Consider the following 22833-nt stretch of genomic DNA (forward strand, 5'->3'; position numbering starts at 1 on the left):
TCAGCCTAAAATAGCCCAATATCCGCCCACCCCCCCAAAAAATTGTCCACCAACCACACAGGGAATTGACTTGTTCTACAGGTTCTGTATAAATGGTCCAAAACACACTGCAGAAATAATCCAGTTTGAGACCACTTGCACTGCCTTGGCTCAGTTCTAGAGAATACTGGGAATTGCTGTTTATTGTGGCACTAGAGCTCTCTGACAGAGAAGGCTAAATATCCTGCATGTCTCCAAAATAATTCCCAGAATTCCCTAGCATTGAACCAGGGCACTTAAACCAATCTCAAAGTGAATTATTTCTGCATTATGTTTTGGGCTAACATGTACAGCTTTCTTGGCCATATAATCTCAACTGGGCTATTCTTGGTGGAAAACGCCAATGTAATTAATGGTGGCTGAATAACAACAAGACTTAAGTAGATCATGGCCTTTTCTCAACCTCATATTTTGTACCACAGATTTTTTATATCCTTTGTATATGTCTGAGAAAAAGGAAGGCAGTATGAAATCAGTGAAGGGTTTATTTCTGGCACACCTTCTAAGGAATGTGCAGAATCATACCATACTTGCTTAGTCTTATTGAGGTAGGCTTGTTGTAGGAGTTATTCTTATGTAATATTTTATTTACATGGGAATTGTTTTTGTGCAGCAGCCCTATGTGGACACTGTCAGGCTTGAAAGGCACTTACATTGCTTAGTTCACCTTAAGTATCTATCTGTGACACTACTAGCTAGGCATGGTTTTTTGATAGGTGGTGATGTGCTCACTTCTTACATGGATAAGTGATATCCATGTAGAAGTTCAGTTATATGTGAAGCAGACCAAACTGGTCAAAACACTTTGTTCACTGGGTGATGGTTCAAGGCACAAATTGGAGCAAGAGAATAATTCACATTTGGGATGAATTGATTTCACTATGTTTTAATAGTAAAAATATTTTTTGGGTTTTAAACTCTGTATGTGTACATCTTTGAGAGTTTGGAAGGCATACTATTTGGACTGCAAGTTTCAGCATTTCCCAGAAGGGATGACCACTGGTCATGCTAACTAGGGGATTCTTGAAGATGTAGTTAAAAACAAATAACATTTCCAAACCCTACCATCTTCACAGGTTGTGTGTTTGTGTGCATGCATGTCTGTCTGTCTGTCTGTCTCTCTGTATGTTGGGACACAAATGGTTTACATTTCAAAATTTTCAGCGTACACTAATTTATCTTTCTAAATTTTCATAATTCTTTGTGGAGACGAGGGAGATAAACTACGTAATCAGGTGTATACATTTATTTTCTGTTAGGATCATGAAGTGTACATTTTTTCATTTTTATTTAATATGGAAAGGTTTACAGCTTTTCTTTTCAATAAGTGATAGCAGATTATGTTTAAATATCAATTTCTTTACTTCAAAGATGAGGAAATGGTTGGCCACATGTTTTCAGGCATCTAATTTGGGTGCAATATTTGCAATTTTTAATGTACTGATTGAAATGAATGCTTTGTATACTTAACTCCAAAACTATAATGTGTGAATACTTTGTGAAATGACAATGATGTATATATTTGACATATACAGTACTTTACTTTTTAAAAAAGTTTTTGATTGATGTGGAGGAAATTGGTGTTTTCATTGGTCTTGATGGTGCTTTAATCTTGCTTTGTATGTGTTCAGTCTTTTTCATAAGAGTGTTATCAAGAGCTAGAAAACCCATTCAAACTCCAATTGCTGTTCAGAACTGCCCTATTGATAAATCTTGGAGAAGAAGATCTCAGTACGTACATGGTGGAAGAAAATGTGTTCACAGCAATACCCTGTCCATGAAGCAAGAGATCTCTTCCCATACTGGCACACGCACAGGGTTCTCAAATTAAGTAAGGATTGTGATTTAAATGCTGACAGAGTGTGCTACGGGGAATTGTCATGGATGGGGACCTTCTAGTATACTAAAGGAAGAAATACCTGCTTTGGAAGAAGAAAGCGTTCTCTACACAAATATATGAAAAAGCACACTAGCTTTGGTTGGTCTCATTGACTAGTTATGTCTCTTTGAAATGGCTGGTACCATTTTTTATGTTAAGGAGAAATTGTTCAAGTCTGCTTTTGCTTTCTGATGGTTTAAACATGGCCAAGAAAGCTATAGACCATAATCTCACCCATGGTTCCCAAACTGGTTCTCCAGATGCTTTTAACTTGAATTCCCAGAAGTCTCAGCCAGCTTGGCCAACAAACAGGAATTCTGAGAGCTGGCTGCAGTCCAAAACATCTGGAGCATCAGAGTTTGGGAATCACTGATTTAACCAAAGTAAGCAATGAATAATGCAAAGCCTCAGACAGAAGGAGGTTCAGTTCAATGCAACCAATTTATGTTCCACTTCAATCAGCTTTTAGATTATGGCTGTTTTGTATAGACTTGTATGAAGACTATATTAAGCAATGGGAACAAAGTTGCTTCTGGAACACAAAACTGAGCACATGCACACACAAGATGTACAAATTATATATTTTTCCATTGTCTTGCAGAATATTTCATAGTAGTACTAGTTGCCCTGCTTGGAAAATGGACTATGGATCATGCTTATTCAGAGTGTGCCTCTGAATTCCCTGTGACTAGAATAGAATATGAGCTATTGAAACTCACATCTTCTTTCCACAAAACAGTGGCACCTTTATGGGAAAAACTAAAATGCACAAAATTCCTCCTGCCTGAGGAAATGCGGAAAACGTATTTACTGTTCTCCTTGCATGAAAAGTGTGAGAAAGTTAAAACGTCTTGTCCATCGCAAGGACTCATCCATTCCAATCAGGGGCAGGGTATTCCTTATGAAATTCAATATTCTGGAAATGTTATTGTTTGATTTACTGCTTCAGTGCAGTTAAACAGCTGGTGTGCAATCAAGTCTATGTGTCTCCACTTCGGGAAGGTCTAGAAACATAGGAAACTTTTCTTGCCAAAGAAATGTTGAAGTTGTATGTTTTTGGTGGTTTTCTGAATGACTGGATTGTCAAACCTAAAACAGAAAATGTCACGAGAGGAGAGGGAGGTACCTTGGTATAGTATATGAGGAGGATAATACAGTGAACAAGACAAACAGCTCAATTTGTACTACAGCTTCTATAGCTGTGAGGGGGGTTATGGGAGCTGTAGTCCAAAACACACACACTCTTTTCCCTTCCCTTCAGTGCATAATGCACTGAATTCAATGGAAGATACAAATGTGAGGCACTTTATTGTCCCATGGAATATGCCACTTTTCTTAAGTCAGATGGGACTCATTTAGAACAACTTTTATACCACTGTGCTACTACATTGTAATGTAGGGCCCTCAGCTGTTGTTGGACTGCAAATTCCAGCAACCCCTAACTGGTGTAGCCAATGCCCAGGAATGTTGGGAACTGCAGTCCAACAACATTCGGATCATGAAAGTTATGCAGGATCTGTCAGCCCTGCTTAGTATTTGGATGGGAGACCACCACTTAGTAGGTTGATCATAGGTCCAGAAGCCTCGATTTTGGGGAAGCAAAGCAGCAGGGCCCAAGAGAGCAAACACCGAAGTATACGGGACTGCAAAGGCCATCATTCCCCAGCCAGCGGTGCTAATAAATACTTTTGAGTGGGGAAGATTTATTTGTTGGTCTGGCCCAAAGGCTGCTATTTGCTGATCCTCCAGAGATCAGGGTGACCAGATATCCTCACCACAAAGGAGGACAAGGCACCACAAAATGGAGGGCATTCCAGAAGAAAATATAGGCCATGACAAAATAAAAGCTAAACGAACAAACTCCTATCACTACAAGTGAATGCTTCTTAGTGATGTTCAAAATGGAGGACATTCAAGAAAAGTGTAGGCCATGACCAAATAACAGCTTTAAAAAATCCTCATAGATCAATGTAAATTAATGCTTTTTAGTCATTCCCAGAATGGAAGACAGTCAAGCAAAGTGTGGGATGTGACCAAATAACAGCTTAAAAACTTCTCATATTAATGTAAATTCATGCTTGTTAGTGATGCTCAAAATGGAAAACATTCAAGAAAAGTGTAGGACATGACCAAATATAAGCTTAAAAACCTCCCATGTCAATGTAAATTCATGCTGCTTAGTGATGCTCAAAATGGAGAGCAATCAAGCAAAGTGTAGGCCATGGCCAAATGAAAGCTAAAAACCCCTCATTTCAATGTAAATTCATGCTTCTTAGCGACTGTCAAAATGGGGGACGTTCAAGAATAATGTGGGATGTGACCAATTAAAAGCTAAAAAAACCCCTCATTTCAATGAAAATTCTTGCTTCTTAGTGATGCTTAAAATGGAGGACATTCCAGAAAAGTATTCACCATCGTTTATGGTATTTTATTTAGGATTTCTGAGAAAAAGGCAGAAGTTACACAGATTTTACCAAATAAAATCTCAAAACACTTTATTGTCAAGGTAAATGCATGCTCCTTGGTGATACTCAAAACAGGTGTTCAAGCAAAGCGTAGGCCATGACAAAATAAAAACTTAAAACCCTTCATATCAATGTAAATGCGTGCTTCTGAGTGATGCTCAAAATGGAAGACATTCAAGTGTAGGATGTGACCAGATAAAGGCTTAAAAACACTCATGTCAGTGTAAATCCATGCTCAGAATGGAGGACATTCAAGAAAAGTGTAGGGCATGACCAAACAGCTTAAAAACACTCATGTTAATGTAATGGAGGACATTCTGCAATCCTCCTGGACAGAGGGTTGAAATGTTGGAAAATGTCCTAGAAAAGGATGACGCCTGGTTCTCTTGGACGGGACCTGGCTGTGAGAGTAGAAGAGGTAGGTTTCCCCTTTGCACTCTGCGCATGCGCACAAGGAAGCAAGACTTGAGAGTCCCTCAAGGTCGAAGCCCAGCTCACAGCCACCCACTTGGCAAGAATGGGCGGCGGGGCGCGGAGGCGGGGCCAGGCGGCCGCAAAGCCTGCCGGGAGTTGTAGTTCTCTGGGGGCTGCATCAGCTCCCTTCCTCCTCAGGTCTCTTTAATGAGGATTGATTGATGATAAGGTCAGGGATGGCCAGAAGGCCCTTTCCTCAGGCGAAGGGAAGGACACTGAAGAAAAAAAATAGAGGACGTGGCCCAATAAAAGCTAAAAACACACAGAGAAATGTCTATCCATGCTTCTGAGTCTGGCCCAAAATGGAAGGCATGCAAGAAAAACATGGAAGCAGGAAAAGATGGAAGATGAGGGCAGGGTGATCACGTGGTTCCTATGGAATCCTGGGATTTGTAGTTTATTGTTTATGGCGTTTTGTTTAGGATTTGTTCTGAGAACATTGGCTCTAGTTCTGAGGGAATGTTTATAACCCCACCAGGAGAGAGGCCTCCCTTGATGGCAGAAAGTACTTTAGAGGGTCAGCAGGGTGGAGTGAGTGGCTTGAGCCTTGGACTTACACATATATATATATATATATATACACACACACACATATATATATAATTTTTCATATATATATATATATATACTTCAACATATATATAATAATAAATAAATAAATAAATAAAATTTTTATTTGTATACCACCCTTCCAACGATCAGGGCGGTGAACAACATGTTAATAATAACAATACAAATACATTATAATACATAATAAAAATACAACACAACCATATTAAAATCCAAACTTAAACCCTGTCAGCCAGCTACTATTGCCGTCGAAGGGGGGAAAACTAGCTGGAACTTAATTCGGGGAATGCTGATTGAAATAAGAAGGTTTTTAACTCCCTTCTAAACTAGGCCAGGGAGGTGGCCGAGCGGAGCTCTATGGGCAGCGTATTCCAGAGGGCCGGGGCGATGATGGAATATGACCTCCTCGTTGTGGAGGCTAGTCTGGCCCCTGGGACCCTCAGTAGTTGCTGCCCAGAAGTTCTGAGGGTGCGGGGCGGAATGTATGGAGAGAGGCGGTCCTTCAGGTATCCTGGGCCCAAGCCATGTAGGGCTTTATAGGTTATCACCAACACCTTATACTGTGCCCGGAAGCGGATGGGCAGCCAATGCAGCTCTTTAAGTATAGGTGTAATATGACTGGCCCTGGAGGTACCAGTGACCAGTCTGGCTGCCATATTCTGTACCATCTGTAGCTTCTGGGTGTGGTATAAAGGTTGCCCCATGTAGAGCGCATTGCAGAAGTCCAATCGAGAGGTTACCAGAGCATGTACCACAGTTTCAAGGTCTCCCTGGGCCAGGTATGGGCGCAGCTGGCGAATAAGCCGAAGCTGATAACAGGCGTTCTTGACCGTCGCATTCACCTGAGCTGTAAGGTGAAGCGGCGAATCAAGAAGCACCCCCAGACTGCTCACGGAGTCCTTCACAGGAAGCGTGATCCCGTTCAGGACAGGTGGAACCACCGCCATTCCTGGACCAGGGGAACCTATCACAAGTACCTCCGTTTTCTCTGGATTCAGCTTGAGTCGGTTTTCCCTCATCCAGCCCATTACTGACTCCAGACAGGCCATGAGAGGAGAGACGCCATCCTCAGTCACTGCATCAGTCGGAGACATAGAGAAGACTATTTGGGTGTCATCAGCGTACTGATAACCCCGCGCCCCATGTCTCCGGATGATCTCTCCCAGCGGTTTCATGTAAATGTTAAAGAGCATGGGAGACAGAATGGCTCCTTGAGGGACCCCGGTTTTAAGGGGCCTCTCATCAGAGCACACGTCTCCCAGCTGCACCATCTGGGACCTCCCAGAGAGGTAGGACCGGAACCACTAGAGCGCAGTGCCCCCGATTCCCACCTCTGCCAGGCGCCCCAGAAGGATACCATGGTATATGGTATCGAAAGCCGCTGAGATATATATATATAGTATTATTATATAAAATTAAATATAAATTAATTATATTAATTATAATTAATATAATATATTAATTTTACATAATTATATAATATAATTTAAATATAATTTAATACATAATTACAGAATATAATCAATATATTATATAATTAATATAATTAAAATATAATTATATTATATTAATTATATAATATAATTTAATATATTATATTAATATACGTTTATATAATATTATTATAATTAATATAATTATAATTATATATGTAATTATATATCTGTGTGTGCATAATTTTTTTTAAATACTTTCAAGCCATGGATGCTTGAATAATCCGTGTCTAGAGATCTGGAAGGAGGAGCAGCCCTTAGTTGGACTCCAGCTCCCAGGAGCCCCAGTTGTCAAGGATGCTGGGAGATGGAGTCCAGGAGGGCTGCAGCAGTGCTCCTATTGGAGGAAGGGCTGAGAATGAAGCTGCCCAATGAATGGGAGCTCCGTGGCCAGAGCCTGGGAGGAGCAGACTGCGCCTGATGCAATCCCCAGCAAAGGCAAGGCAAGGCAAAGGCGAGCATGTCTGCAGTGATCCTGGAGCAGACGGGCAGGATGGCCCTGGGTGAGTTTGCCAGAGGCCTCGTTGCAAGAGAGGGTGGCCCTTGTGTCTTCCTGGGAGGGGGCTTTGTGTTTTGGGAAGGGGCGGCACTGTGACTGCTGCATCATGGTCTGAAAGGACCACCATATATATATATATATATATATATATATGGGTGAGTTACACTCTCTCAGCCCCATACAAAATACAAAACCCTTCCCCACTGAACTGGTCTTGCCAGGGAAACCCCATGGCAGCATGTGGGGCTTGCCCACCCCATTGTGTAATTCTGTGTTTATTTATTTATTTACTAACATTGTATACATACTAATCGTTCTCTAGGACATAATTATAACCTTACAAAATAACCATATTCTTCATTCTTGATAATTGTGTGTGTGTGTGTGTGTATATAAAATACAGATTTTCTTTTATAGTTGTGTTTTGCCTTAGTTAGTTGCATTTTAACATGCTGTGCCCTATCTTTTGGAGAGGTGGGAATTACATTTGTAATTATTGTTAATGCTGCTAATGAATTATTATTGTAGTTGTTCTGGAGACCAGGGTTTGAATCCCCCCACCAACCCCAGGACATGGAGACACTCTCTCAGCCTCAGAGGAAGGCAATGGCAAACCCTCTCCCCACTGAACAATTCTTGTCATGGAAACCCCATGGCAGCATGTGGGGCTGCTTCCATCTTCACCTCATTGTGTAATTGTACCTTTTTGGTATGTTTTTAGTTGTGTTTTTTATTTTAATATGTTGTGTCCTACCTTGAGGAGAGGCAGGAAATTATTATTATTATTATAAAAGAAGGCAATGGCAAACCCTCTCACCACTGAGCAATTCTTGCCAGGAAAGCCCCTTGGCAACTTGAGGGGCCCCTTCTTTCCCATTGTGGAGCATGTGCATTGTCACCAGAGCTTATTTTCCTCTGGAAACCTGAGTTCAAATCCCTGCTCAACCACAGAAACTCATTGGGTGACGTAAAGTCAAAGGCTTTCATGGCCGGCATCCATAGTTTTTTGTGTTTTTTTGGGGGCTATGTGGCCATGTTCTAGCCCCAAAAACCCACAAAAATCATTGGGTGACCTTGGGCAAGTCACACTCTCTCAGCCCCAGAAAAAGGCAAAGATGACCCTTTCTCCCTGAACAAATCTTGCCAATATAACTCAATGTTAGAATGTGGGGCTTATTTTGGGGTTCCATGCTCTGGAGATCTGGTTTCGAATCCCCACTTGGCCACAGAAACCCACTGGGTGACCTTGGGCAAGTCATACTCTCTCAGCCTCAGAGAAAGGCAAAGGCCCTCTCCCCTGAACACATCTTTGTCATGATAGGGTCAGTAATGTTTTGAAGGCACACTCCAACAAATTGGGAGTAGGAGGGATGTAAATGCATGAATGTATCCAGAGTCTCCACTCTACAGCCTGCATTTATTTATTCATTCATTCTTACATGCAGTGGGTCCTCTTACATTTCAGCCTGGCCTGATGCCCTTGATCCACCTGTATCTGATACCAACCTCTCTTTCCTTCTGCTACCCTCAAAAGATGGGGAAAGATCTGCCTCTCATTGAGACAGTGTGTCACTCATATTTTATTTTATATATATTTTCCACCCTACAAAAATCTCCTTCTGAGAAGGCATTTGCATGCTGCATGTATTGCTCATTGGGAAGCCATGGATGGGGCGTGCATTGCTACCCAGCTTCCATTTTCTCTGCCGGTTCAAGCTTCGCTATCACTTCCGTGCCCTTCCCTGTAGAGGAACTGCAGTGATTAGAGCGAGTTTGCTGGCAGACTAGCTTCTGTTTCAGTGACAGCAGCTGCTGGGGGTGGGATCATGATTCCAACCTTTTGCAGAGGAAACTTGTGGCTGCAATTGCACTGCAGAAATAATGCTGTTTTGACAGCACTTTAATAGGATAGCACAATGCTATGGAATTCTGGGATTTTTAGTTTGGGGAGATATTTAGCCTTCTCTGTCAGAGAGCCCTGGTGCCACAACAAATCCAGGATTTGACAGCATCGATCCATGGCAGTTAAAGCAATGTCAGAGTGCATTATTTCTGTAGTGCAGGTGCAAATGCAGCTGTAGTTCAAACATATGCAAAGTGACAGGTAGCATTGGGTGTATCCAGACTGCACAGTTACAGCAGCTTCATACCACATCATTTTTCATAGCTCAAACCTAAAGAATCCTGGATTTGCAGTTTGGTGAAATACATCAGATTTATCCTTTGAAAAGGTCTAGTACTGCAGTTCAGGAGAGTGTAGGCTGTACTGTGTTTCTCAGTCTTTGGTGCCCCATTAATTTTGGACTTCAACTCCCAGAATCCATGACTTTTCTAGGAGGAGAGGCTTCTGGGAATGGCAGTCCAAAACAATTTGAAGACCAAAACATTAGAGTCACTGTACTCCGACTCTCCAACAGAGATTTCTAAGTATATCATGGGTCCAAAACATACTACAGAAATAATCCAGTTTGAGATTGCTTTAATTTCCCTGATTCAGTGCTAGAAAAATCTGGGAGCTGTAGTTTTGTGAGACATTTAGCCTTCTCTGTCAGAGAGCTCTGGTGCCACAATTTCCAGGGTTCCCTAGCACTGAGCCAGGGCAGTTAAAGTGGTTTCAGACTGAATTATTTCTGTGATTTGTTTTGGACCATGAAACTATATTCCAAGGATTTTATAGCTATTCAATTAAACTGCCATCAAACCACTATGAATATATAGCGTAAACACATAGGAATGAATTAAGAGATGAAGCAGGAGTCATCTGCTTTATCCAGATGGAGAGGGAAAAAGAAGGCAGGATCTCTTTAAGGTGTGATACACCTTCATAAAGTGGCTGGCTTGCTCATCATTAAAAAATGACACTAATTTGCATATAATTGTGTATGTTGATTTCTATGTACAGATGCAAAATTAGAAATGCTTAAAAAGATAATTTAAACATAGTTACTTGAGTGATATTAATGGATTTACCCTGAAGTCCTATTGACATGATTTAATCTGACTTTGCCTTGCAATTTGAGTTGCCCTTATCTGGGATTCCAAAATCCAAATTTTTCCACGTAGTGGCTGAGATAGTAATGCCTTTGCTTTTTAGTGGTTTAGTGTTTACAAACTATGTTTCATGCACAAAATTATTTTAAAAACACTGTGTATAAAATTAATTAAAAATAATAATTGTAAGCCACTCTGATAGCCTTTAGGGCTGAAGGGCATGGTATAAATACCATAAATAAATAACTAAAATACCTTCTGGCTATGTATATATGAAACATAAATGGATGTCATGCTTAAACTTGGATCCCATATCCAAGGTATATAGATATGTATATGCAATTATTCCAAACCGCTTCTGGCCCCAAGCATTTCAGCAGCATAAGGCAGATGAACCTGTATATCCTTGGACTACTTTTGTTACATCTCCTCACTATTAATGCTACTCCATTTCTTCTTAGATTTTTATTTCCTGAGTAAAACACTGTATAGTTATTTGACTGTCCACTTTAGCTTGCTCACTCCAAATACTGCAACGTTTGTATGTTCAATTCCTTTTCACTATGTCAAGCTTCCCCTGAATCATGCTTCTCGCATTCCATGTTCCTATAATATGTGTTGTGCAACTCTGGGGTTTCCTTTCACCTTTGAGCACATCAGCAACTAAACATCCTTCTAGTTGCATCCAGTTGTATCATTAGCCACAGTGCTACTCATAGTTGTCCACTACTGCCTCCAAAATCAGTGGGATCACTTTCCAAGTATACATGTATTAGGCTTGTAAAGAATATTCAAAATATTTTCCCCCTTGATGAGAAAAAGTGTTGTGGCACAATGAGACATCCCTTGAAATGTTCTTTTCACCTCTGAGCATATCAACAGCTATATATCTTTTCGCCATGAATTCAGTTGTGTCATTGGCCCCCTCACAATTCATAGTTGTCCTTTACCAGTGAGTGCATCCTAATGTTTTCTTTTATTTTTATTGTCTCTTCATAGGGTTTCCCTGGGAAGAGACTTTCAAGAGGGGCTTTGAGATGCCTCTCTCTGTGCATGAGCTATTGTGCCACTGACAGATCCTTCGCCAGTTTCACCCTTCACTACTGCTTTCCAGTACTTACCAGTTGAGTAGGGAAAACAGTAGCTTGCATGCCTATAGAGTCCATTGTTGATGGGAAATTCAAGGTTCCTGATTTCCTGCCTTATGGTTATATCACAAAACTGGAAGGGTCTGCAAAGGCAATCTAGTCCAACCCCTTGCCATACACAACTAAAGCAAAATAGGGGGAGGTGGACATCCAGGCTCTGAATCAAACTTTCAGGAGGTGGGGAAAGGTTTGCCAGATATCCCTTCTCATAGGGCATGCCCCTTATTTGAGATTCAGAAAGCTTCTGCTGTTGTATGTGTTTGTGTTGTATGTCTTCAAGTCATTTCTGACTTATGGCCACCCTACTGTGTTTTCATGGCAAGATTTATTCAGAGGAGTTTTGCCATTGCCTTCCCCTGAGGCTGAGAATATGTGACTTGCCCAAGGTCACCCAGTTGGTTCCATAGTTGAGCAAGAAACGGAATTCTGTTCTCCAGAGTTGTAATCCATTACTCAGACCACAATGCCACACTGGCTCTGATAGTGGTGGTAGGCATCCCTTATTGTAAGGGTTGTCTCCTGCTTGAGGGTTAGAAGGCCTATCTTTTTATGTGGACTAAATAAAAGACCCACTCACCTCATATTTATGGGTGTGGGTCCTCCATAAAGACAGCATTGTGTGCATCATGCAATTTATGAATGCCGATGCTATGTTAATTTTACAGAGAAATACATCACTAAATGATCTGAAGTCAATGCTTTTCATTTTGTTCGGTAGAACATAAAGTTGTTAGTAGCTGCTTTATTGATACCATTTTGGGAAACAGAGATTCTTTCTCTTTAAATCAGACTTAGCGTAAGGCCAGTCATAACAGACATTTTTCCCCTTGCAGTCTTACTCATCCTTGTCTTCTTGCAAAATGGTCAGAGATCTACCAGTACATACTGATCTGTGTTCAGCCATCTTTGATTTAAATTGAGTCTTTGGTCCTGGTGTTTGTGTGTGAGCATTGCATGTGAACATTATAAAGCTAGGAAAGGCCAATATATTTATGTACATACTGTATATTTTTCTAGAAGTCTATGTTTCTGATCGAGAAGGAAGTGATGCTACAGGAGATGGAACGCAGGATAAACCATTCAAAACTGCTTTGCGGGTACCTCTTTTTTTGTTTTGTTATTCTAGGATTTTTGTGCTAAGATAAGCATCTAATTGTGCAATACAGTAATTTCTGTACTTGATCATTTCATTAGCTTATTATTGTTTAATTCCACTTTCCAGAGAAAGGTTTTCTAAAATGCCTAAATCAAATAATCTAAATCAGTCAATAAATTTAACATAGGTAGGTGCCATCAATCGAATGGATATATGCTGTCAGCCTATTTTTCAGCATTAAAACCTAAAAGGAAAAAGAGATGGTGGGGGAGGGGGGAAAGCAGAGGAGACAGATCAGTTTGATCAGGTTAGGCTGGGCTAATTTGGACTAGCTTCCAAAACCCCCAGCCACCATTGGTAGTGGCAAATTTTGAGAGTTGAAGACCAGAAATGAAGCTTTTCTAAGCTCTGGAAAAAGAAGGATTGATTAATAAAAGGAATTTCCTTTTAGTTGATATCAGGCTGATTGTTTTTGCTGTTGATCTTGGAGGTAATACTGCTACCTAGGTTCAGTTCTTCCTCTATCCAGTGGCAGAAGATTCCACTGTTCACTCCTTGTCCACAGTCCTAGGTGACTAAATGCGAAATACATTCCAAACTTAACTTGCGAGGTTCTTTGTCCTTGCAAGCAGCACTATCTTGTGCTTGCTTGAGAAAATAAATGTGTAAACTGGGTGATAGATGGCCCAGATTTATGACCGTTCCTCTGAGTATGGATGCTTCCAGAGCTTTTTATGACAGTGAGAAAACTGTGGGTGCAGTGATAGATCACAGCAGTTTAAACATTGTCCATGGTTGCATAAAATGTTCACACATTGCATTTGTCTAGATGAGTGCATGTCTGAGAGCTGTCAGGCCTCTTTATCATGTCAAGACCAGGATGATTTAAACTGCAATATCAATGATTTAAGGAACTGTGTTTTTTAATATGAAAAAAATCTCCTGTACTATCCCTTTAGAAGTAATAGTATAAAACCTGACTTCTGTCATTTTCCCTTTAAGGCTTTGATGTCTGTTGGAAAGGAACCATTTCCTACAATCTATGTGGATTCTCAAAAAGATGACCAGGTTGTGTAAAATTAATATTTCTGTCTTCTTTGCAATATAAGGATAGTGTTGGGTCTTTTTTGTTCTTCCTCCTCAGTTTACCTATGCAAGACCTGGTGGTTTCATTTCTCATTAATATAGGTGCTAACCTAGATGCGGCATGTTGAGAGACATGGAGCCTGAACAGACAGGCCAAAATAAAGCTGCTTCAGGTCATTTTCATGGTATGCTGTTTAAATGATGCATGTATCCTAAGAGGCTGGAAGCCACACCAAAGCCATGCTCCAGCCCTAAGAACTGGAGTGCAGGTTTGGCACAGCTTCTGGCCTCTTAAGATGCCTGTGTCATTTAAACAGCATACCTCCAAAGTGACCCCAAGCAGCTTTATTTTGGCCTGTCTGTTTGGGCCAGTATCATTAGTTTTGGTTAAAAAGATTTTTGACATATGTTGAACAACTTCTCTTTGTAAGATGGGAACCTATCACTGGTCTTTCCATATTATTTCTGCTTCTGGTGCGAAAGTTTCTGTTAACAAAGTGAAGCCAGGGAAGACGCTGGCTTTGTATACCTGTATTCAAAAAATGGCCTCTGAGGGCAGGTCTGTGCTTACCAGAATATTCTAGGCTGCCCGTGGAGTATTGTGGCTCTAAATTCTTCCCCAATTTGTCCCTTACCTGCTCTCTTCCTGCATTTAAATAATTCATCTTTTGCTGTGAGTTTTCAGCTCTTGCAGTGAATGATAGGCAGCTACCCTCCCTGTGGGACCGTTTATTGCTGCTGTTGAAGTCAGAACAAGGTGCCCAGCAATGGTATTGACACTGGGCACCTCATTCTGACTTCAGAGCAAATCATGCTCACAACAGCGGCTCCAGGCAGCTTGCTGCTGTTGCTGCAAAGTTAGCCAAAAACCTGCAGCAAAAATTTAGTTATTTAAATGTGAGTTGGGGGGGGGGAGACCCAAATCGGGTGCAGGCATTGTGAAAACAGTCCGGACTGGATTCGAGGTTTTGGCCATGCATTGTGAACAGGATATAGCAAGCTCAGGTGAGATTTGGGGTAAAACACCCATATAGGCAAGATTTTCTAACACTATCTGAATACAGTTGCACACCTCTGTTTTCATGGACTTAAAGTTCGTGTCCCTTGCCTGTTCACAGGATGCCTGCCCCTGACTACTCCCAGGCGCACACTGCCATTCAAGCCAATGGGGATTAAATATTGCCAATTTTTCATTTTCAAGGGGGGTCCAGAACTGATCCCCTGGGCAAACGGAGGGGTGACTATGTATTCTTTCCTCCCTTGCAAGTGAGCAATCCTGAATCTTCAGTTTTCAAATTGTAAAGTTTCAAATATCCTGTAACAAATCTTTCTAGTATTTATGCTGGTGGTCTTGGGATATCAGCTATACTGTATTACCAAAGCAATGAATGGCTGCCATATCTCGATAAACACATCTGCCCTAGTACCTCCTCTGAGGACTTTACATTTAGCTGCTAATGTTTCATGGAGAACTACGAAATTTAAAAAAAATGGTGATAATTTTGGAGTTAATTTTAATGCAAACACTGTCACTTTCAACATTTGTTTTATGAGAAAGCAAATGTATATCCCCTGTTTTCTTTCAATATGCCTAGAGATGGGAAACTATTTCCAAAACACAGTTCAAGAATGTTAGAAAATTGTGGCAGAAGGAACAACAGAAAAGTGAAGCCAGAGAAAAGAAAGAGGTAAGTTATCAAATCATTATTGCTCCCTTCTTGTACAAGAAAGCTGGAATGTACAAGTTGAGTCTCTTTTATCCGAAATGCTTGGGACCCAAAGTGTTTTGGATTTCAGAATTTTTTCAGATTTTGGATTATTTGCATACACATAATGAGATATCGAGATGGGACCAAAGTCTAAACATGAAATTCACATACAGATAGTCTGAAGATACATTATACAAAATATTTTTTAAATGCTGTGTGTGAAACGGAGGTTGTGTACACTGAACCATCAGAAATCAAAAGTGTTACTATCTCAGTCACTCAATTTTGGATTTTGGAATTCGAAACGTGAGAGACTCAACCTGTACTTTACTTCTTATGAAGATAAATAGAGAATCCTGAATGCTTAGGAGGAAGGATATAATGTTTGTGATAGACAGAAGTAGGTTTTCACTTTACAGATCTGCTCTACTATAGTATACAAGTGTGAACTCTGTAGTCACTCAGATGTTATTGGATTACAACTGCTATCAGCCCCAGCCACTTAGCCATTGTTGAGGGATGTTGGGAGTTGCCTTCCAACAGCATCTGAAGAGCCACAAGGGAAAACAAAGTAGAATCTGTGCTCATGAAAGAGGACATAAGCAGTCTTAACATCAGCAATAGGACTAATTTGGATAACCTTTAAGATAATTCCAGTGTTATATATTTGTACAGGAAGCTTGCTCAGGGGCACATTCAGACTATACAGTTATAGCACTGTGACTCCACTATGATAACTGCCATGTTTCCAAATCCTGAGATGGCTTTTTAGGAAGTGCTATTCAGTGTTCTTAGCCAAAGGGCATTCGTACATCATCCAGTTGTAAAACCTCAGATTCCATAGGATGCAACCATGGCAGTTAAAAGGGAATGAAGGGTTATAATTGTATAGTGTGAATGAGTGTCAGTAAGCCTTCTCTATGTGAGACTGGCATAATTGGATTGTTTTTCTTTTTGCCTAGCACAGACAGGAATAGTATGTTACCTATAATATGAAGAGGAAAAAGCCCCAGTTAGTCTGTTGAATTGGGACTGCTTTTCACCTTGACTATCTGAGTATTTCTGCTAATCAAGGTCTTCCACATTAGTGCCACTGAAGATTTTCTGAATAGATTGGTTCTGAAGTCTTATTCATGAAACTCATTTAGACTTGCTTGAGGTGTAATCTCACCCCATTGCTGGCCACTTTCCACTGAAAATTAATGTTGACTTTGCTCTTGATTTTAACGATACAAGGTTCCACTCCACCTGATTTTATTTAGAATATGCACTGAACAAACCTACTGTTTAAACCTACTTTTAAAACAATCAACCACCACAGGCAGAAGACCTCTTGCGACGTGAGAAGAACTTAGAGGAGGCAAAGAAGATTGTCATTAAGAAAGACCCCAGCCTCCCAGAACCCAAGTGTGTGAGTAAAATATTTGAAAAGACATCCTAAACTTTAGCCTAGGATGTGTGTTTGTGTGTGCATGTGCACATAATATTAGCAAAGGGATGAGGACCATGGGCCCTTCCGGATGATTTTGGACTGTAGCCTCCAATCAGCCTTAGCCAGCATAGACACAAACAAAGTGAGGACTGTAGATGATGAAACGTGACGCTCAAGTCCCTTTTAACTCTGTAGCTCTTTTTGTGAGAGCCAGTGTGGTGTTGAGGTTTAGGTGTTGGACTAGGATTCCAGGAGACCAGGGTTAGGAGACCAGGGTTCAAATCTATACTCAGCCAAGTAAAAATGTACAGAGTCACATCTGAACAATCCAGGCATTACAAGATTTCTCACAAGTCTTCCAATACATATTTATGAGCAAAGGTGAGGTTTTAGTCTGTATTAGAGACTGCAAGCATGAATCTAGGAGTATATGCCCAGGAAGTGTGATGTAGTGGTTTGAGCATTGGATTATGACTCAAGACCAGGGCTCGAATCCCCCTCTCAGCCATGGAAATCCACAGGGTGACCTTGGGCAAGTCACATTCTCTCAGCCTCAGAAGAAAACAAAGACAAATCCTGTCTGAACAAATCTTGTCAAGAAAACCCCATGATAAGATTTGAACGCACACAACAACAAATTCCCTTCCACAGAAGGCTTAGCTGGTCCTCTCTCTGCTCTCCATTTTCCAGCAGGCAGAGATTATTTGTTGTTGTTGTTGTTGTTGAAGCAGCCATTTAACAATTAATCAAATTAGTTGAAAATTACTTGAAGGCACACAACCCATACACAAACCATGGCTAGAAAAATGTCCATGTGCAAAGGAGATTTCTTTGCTATTCTTGATTTGATATTATGCAAGCAAACAACATTCATGTATCAGTATGTTATTAAAGCAAATAAAAGGTATTCATTTGCTGCCTAATAGGTGAAAATCCGTGCACTAGAGGCCCACAGAGGGGAGAGAATAAAAGTTTTTGGCTGGGTCCACAGATTGCGCAGACAAGGTAAGAACCATGTTAAGAAGTCAGTTCTGTTTGGGAGCAAATGTAAACTTCAGGTTACTTAGATATGTTTACTTTTTCAAGAGTGCTTTTTTCCATATTTTTAAAATCAAAAAATCATATGAAAAAGAAATTTTAAAATAAAGAAAATATGGAAGTGCAATGCTGAAAATCAAACTTTATTTTGAGTACAGTAGAAGAACTCTACTGCCCAATCAGGAATGTGTCAATATATTTTTTCCTTATATTTTTTCCATACTCTCCACAGTGCCTTTCTTATAATGTGGTCATTGAATTGTTTATTTTGTTCTAATTTCTCCTACCAGAGATACATGTGCCAACCATAAATAACATTAAACCCTTCCAAATTTAGTAATTGTTCATTTTCCAACTGTACCCATTCCTTAAACCAGTCTAAACAGCACACATGGTAATATATCTTTAGGTCTGGCAACGATAATCCACCTCTATCCCTGGTATCAGTTAACGGATTCCACTTAATTCTTGCTTTCCTCCCTGCCCAAATAAATTTTGTTAATTCTTGTTTCCATTTACTGAATACCGAGTCATTTAAAATAATTGGAAGGTTTTGAAAGACAAATAGCAGTTTTGGCAATACAGTGGTACCTCGGGATACGAAATATCCAGGTTATGAAATTTTCGGGATACGAAAAAATCCCATAGGGAATTATTGTTTCGGGTTACGAATGTTTTTTCGGGTTACGAAAAAACTTTTGGTGCTTTTTTCGGCTTTTTCGCACGGAATCGCGGCTTTTCCCCATTAGCACCTATGGCAATTCGGCTTACGAAGGCTTTTCGGGTTACGAAAGCGGCCGCGTTACGAATTAATTTCGTAACCCGAGGCACCACTGTATGCTCATTTTTATAAGTGCAATTTTTCCCATTAAAGATAGATGTAATTTTGTCAATTTTTCTAAATTTCTTTTTATCTCTTGCCAAGTTTTTTTTTTTTTTTTTTTGGGTAATTATTGTTAAACAGTTCAGCATTGCTTTTTGTTATATTTATACTCAAATATCTTACTTTCTTTTGTACTTGGATTTCTGTCATTTCCTGTAATTGATCGTGTTCTTTTTTTGGTCATGTTGAATGTTAGGAGAGCTGATTTAGATTTGTTAATTTTTAAGCCTGCACTTTGTCTGTATTCACTTATGGTTTGTAATATTCTTGGAATCACTTCTTGAGGTTCTTCTATTATTAATACAATGTCATTGGCATATGCTCATATTTTGATTTCTGTAAAATGGAGAGCCTTTAAACTGTTGTGGGACATCTCTTTGGTTCCCTTGAAAGTATTTATCCATGGTTGTAAGGAGAGGATTGAGGACATGGGAGTGAACAGGATGTAGGAGACCTTTTAAGGAAAGGCAATTAAATGTTTTAAAATGTTAACTTTCTGTTTTCTAATTTTTGTTTTAAAGGGAAAAACCTGATGTTCATCGTGTTACGGGATGGCACGGGCTATCTGCAGTGTGTCTTGTCTGATGAACTGGTAAGCAGCTTATTCCATCCTCTATCAAACCTGCCTCTTCCTGCACTTACATTTCTCTCTCCCTGCTCCTCCTGGTGAGCTCCCTTCTTTACTTTGACTTCTCTTCTACTCTAAAAGAGGCCTCACAAAGAGGAAAGAAGAGATTGCTTCGATATTCACTCTGACATAGCAGTCCTCCAAATTTAGTCATGGTGCCTATAGGAATCTTCAAATTCAGAAGGTTCTGGTTGGTAGCTTTCATGTCAGTTGGTAGCAAGTCCACTCTGGGGTTGCTCCGAACTTTAAAGGTGCTATTCAAGGTGCTGAACATCTTGGGAAGATGGAGTCCAGCTGTTTGGATAATACCTTTAAAGCAGAGGTAAGCAACTGAGAGAGCCAGTGTGGTGTAGCAGTTTGAGTGCTGGACTAGGAATTCAGTAGAGCAGGATTTGAATCCCCGCTTGGCCATGGAAACCACTAGTGAACTTGGGCCAGTCATACACTTTCTCAGCCTCAGAGAAAGACAATGTAGAACATCCTCTAAGTAAATCTGAACAGAAAAACCATTATATTTGAAGGTACAGTCCAACCGCCATATCCACAGGATTGGTAACTACAGTTTCACTTACCGGCATCTGGAAAAAAAGGTCTGTCTATGCATCGGAAGTCCTCCAGCATAACTCTGGTTAACTTCTGTTGTATTCACTGTTATCCACAGTTTTTGCAATCCATGGTAAGTCTGGAAACATACCCCTGCAGATACAGGGGTACATAACCACAACAAAGAAATGTGCTGTGGGTGGATGCCATCCCCTCTACATTTTCATGGGGCCTCACCCCAACTGGCCATTCCAACATAAAACTGAAATCACATCATGCCACTTTCAGATTCATTTTCAGCCAGTTTTGACCCCCTCTGGAAGGGATTAGAAGTTCAGAGGAGCAATCATGCTGCATTTGCAGAATATTTTGCATGAATTTTCACCAGTGGGGTGAGGAAAAAACCCACCTCGCTGTTTTTAGGAGGAATTTGGGCAGGGGGGTTCTGAAGGCCTGGGGAATGTCTTTTGGAGTCACAAAAATTTTGGGGACCACATGAAACTCTTGGGGCATGATTTTGTCACTCCACTTTAGACTAAAACCTGCAATGGATGCATCACCCTGTGGACAGGGAGGCCACCAGCTGCCACTAGTTCCCAGGCAGAATGTCACTGAAGACTAGTCACTGGGGGGCTACAATGGAAAATTGTCCATGGCCCTCCTGTCTGCCAGTGGCCACTGTGTGAAGCAGATTAATGGACTTTGGAGTGTCCAGCAGGGCTCTCCTTATCTTCTCATCAGCCCTGTGGACCCCAACTCATGAAAGTTTATCTTGACAGACTGACAGTGCCCCACGCTTCCAGCTTCTTCAGAACATCTTCCACTTCCTCCTTGCGAATCCAGACCTTGATTACTTGACCCTTATTCCTTATTCCCTTAGAGAATATTATTCATTTTCCATATGTTAGGTCATTGCTGGTAGAAAGTAAACAGGGAGAGGCCCAATGGAGACTTTTGTGGATAGAAATTCTACATGTTTGTTTATATTTGTTGGTTTGTTTGTATTCTGCCTTTCTCCCAGTGTGGGACCAAAAGCAACTCACAAATACCTCACAAAACTAAAAGCCTAGGATTGCATAGGTTGGAGGTATGGCACTTAAAGTGGTGTCAGAGTGCTGTAACTGTATCCAGGTTGAATTTCCCTTTCAAAATATGAAGTATTCCAAAATCGTCCACACAGGTGGCTGAGACAGTGACACCTTTGTTTTCTGGTATTTCAGTGTACACAAACTTTGTTTCACGCACTAAAATTATTAAATTGTTTATAGAATTACTTTCAGGCTATTACCTTCAGACTGCACGTATAAGGCACATATGAAACAGAAATTAATTTCCATGTTTGGACTTGGGCCTCATCTCCCAAGATATCTCATTTATGTATATGCAAATATTCTAAAATGTGAAAAACTCCAAAATACCTCTGATCCCTAGCATTTCTGATAAGGGAGACTTAATCTGTATTTTGAAAGTGTCCCAGGAGACCAACATTGGGAATGGCTTTTGTACAGCATCCTCAGCTTGTCAGAAGCTGAGAATAGGACAAAGGTGTGGAACTAACCCTTAGATTTCTTTAGATAGAAATAATAATGTTCCTTTGTTTTTGAATCAGGGATAAAAGCTCAAACCCCTAAGTTGAATTTTCTCTCTCTCCCTAGTGTCAGTGTTACAATGGAGTGATCCTCTCAACGGAAAGCACTGTTGCCGTCTATGGAACGCTCAACCTGGTCCCAGAAGGTAAACAGGTGAGTGCATTTTTCCATTATCGGGTCTGCTTATTCTTGCTTACAAGTAGTGATAGCCTGCCAGTCACAGCTCACACCATGTTTCCAGTCTGCCTGTTTTTAAAATCTCATTTGTTTGGAAATTATGGTGCAGTACAGACCACTGAAAAACAGCAGCCTGCTGGCGCCTGTTTTTCCTCCAGAGGGAATCCATAGCTGCCAAACTGTGCAGCTTCCCTCTGGCGGAAAAAGAACCTGCAAAAAACAGGTTCTTTTAAAGCCACAGGGGCGGCATAGCAACTGGAATGCCCATTACATAAGCGCCATGCTGCAATGTGCGGATGCCATGTGGCGCTTACGTAACAATTGTGGCACCGTGTACACATTACATTCAAGGGTTAGGGACCATACGATTGCCACGCAGTCCCTAACCCTAGAATCGGCCCTGATACACCACTTATTGGCGGGATGTACCGGGCCTATATTCCCAAAAGAAGCCACAACTTTGGCTCTCGTGTCCTTTGAGTCCCTTGTACAAACACATGCAGAGAAAGGTAGCACACCGCTCTCCAATCCTTTCCTACAGGATTTCTTCAAGTGGGAGAAGTGATTTTTCTCTTTTCTGGTGTGATCTAGTGCAGTCTGGCAGACACTCTGCCAGGGCTTGGAAAAGTTACTTTTCTGGACTGCAGTGTTTTTTGTTTGCTTCCCTACTGGAATCTGGATCCCATGGCCAACCAGCATATTAAGTCCTCAATTGTCTGTTTTGGGGTTATTTCCCCCCCCCCTTTCTCCATCAATAATATTTGTACTATTGCAAACTTCTTGGCTCCCTCAAGCTTGGTGACACATATTTCTTTTGCATGAAAATTGCTATTTTGGTCACCTAATTAATTCATCATTCATCTGATTTCTGACCTGCTTTTCTCTTGTGAGTGAGGCTCCAAGCTAATAAAAATAAAATACTGCAAAGTCTTGAAATTTTTAATAAAAGTGTAAAGAAAGTAAAACACATCAGTGAAAAAAATACAGTAGTTAAAAGCTTTTCTATGGCAAAGGTTTGCCATAGGCACACATTATGTAAAATGTCTTCAGAAAGAATACCAAGGGTATTCCCAGCAATGGAGCATTGAATTAAG

The 22833-nt window shown here is 40.7% G+C and overlaps 1 protein-coding gene across 3 annotated transcripts in view; it reads left to right on the forward strand.

Annotated features, from left to right (window-relative positions):
* Window positions 1–7286: 7286 nt before the first annotated feature.
* Window positions 7287–22833, forward strand: part of NARS1 (asparaginyl-tRNA synthetase 1) — a 32748-nt gene continuing 17201 nt past the window's right edge. The window contains exons 1-8 of one of the 3 annotated variants that reach the window (XM_042453638.1): window positions 7287–7423; window positions 12576–12655; window positions 13657–13722; window positions 15336–15428; window positions 16771–16860; window positions 17808–17886; window positions 19324–19394; window positions 21629–21715. In XM_042453638.1, coding sequence (XP_042309572.1) covers window positions 7381–7423; window positions 12576–12655; window positions 13657–13722; window positions 15336–15428; window positions 16771–16860; window positions 17808–17886; window positions 19324–19394; window positions 21629–21715 — 609 coding nt within the window. In that variant the 5' untranslated portion in view covers window positions 7287–7380. Of the gene's footprint in view, window positions 7424–11448; window positions 11534–12575; window positions 12656–13656; window positions 13723–15335; window positions 15429–16770; window positions 16861–17807; window positions 17887–19323; window positions 19395–21628; window positions 21716–22833 lie in introns of those variants that run through there. The other 2 variants (XM_042453639.1, XM_042453637.1) reach the window with 2 other exon arrangements.

The sequence above is a fragment of the Sceloporus undulatus genome, chromosome 2 (genome assembly GCF_019175285.1).
Source record: "Sceloporus undulatus isolate JIND9_A2432 ecotype Alabama chromosome 2, SceUnd_v1.1, whole genome shotgun sequence".
Lineage (NCBI taxonomy): Eukaryota > Metazoa > Chordata > Lepidosauria > Squamata > Phrynosomatidae > Sceloporus > Sceloporus undulatus.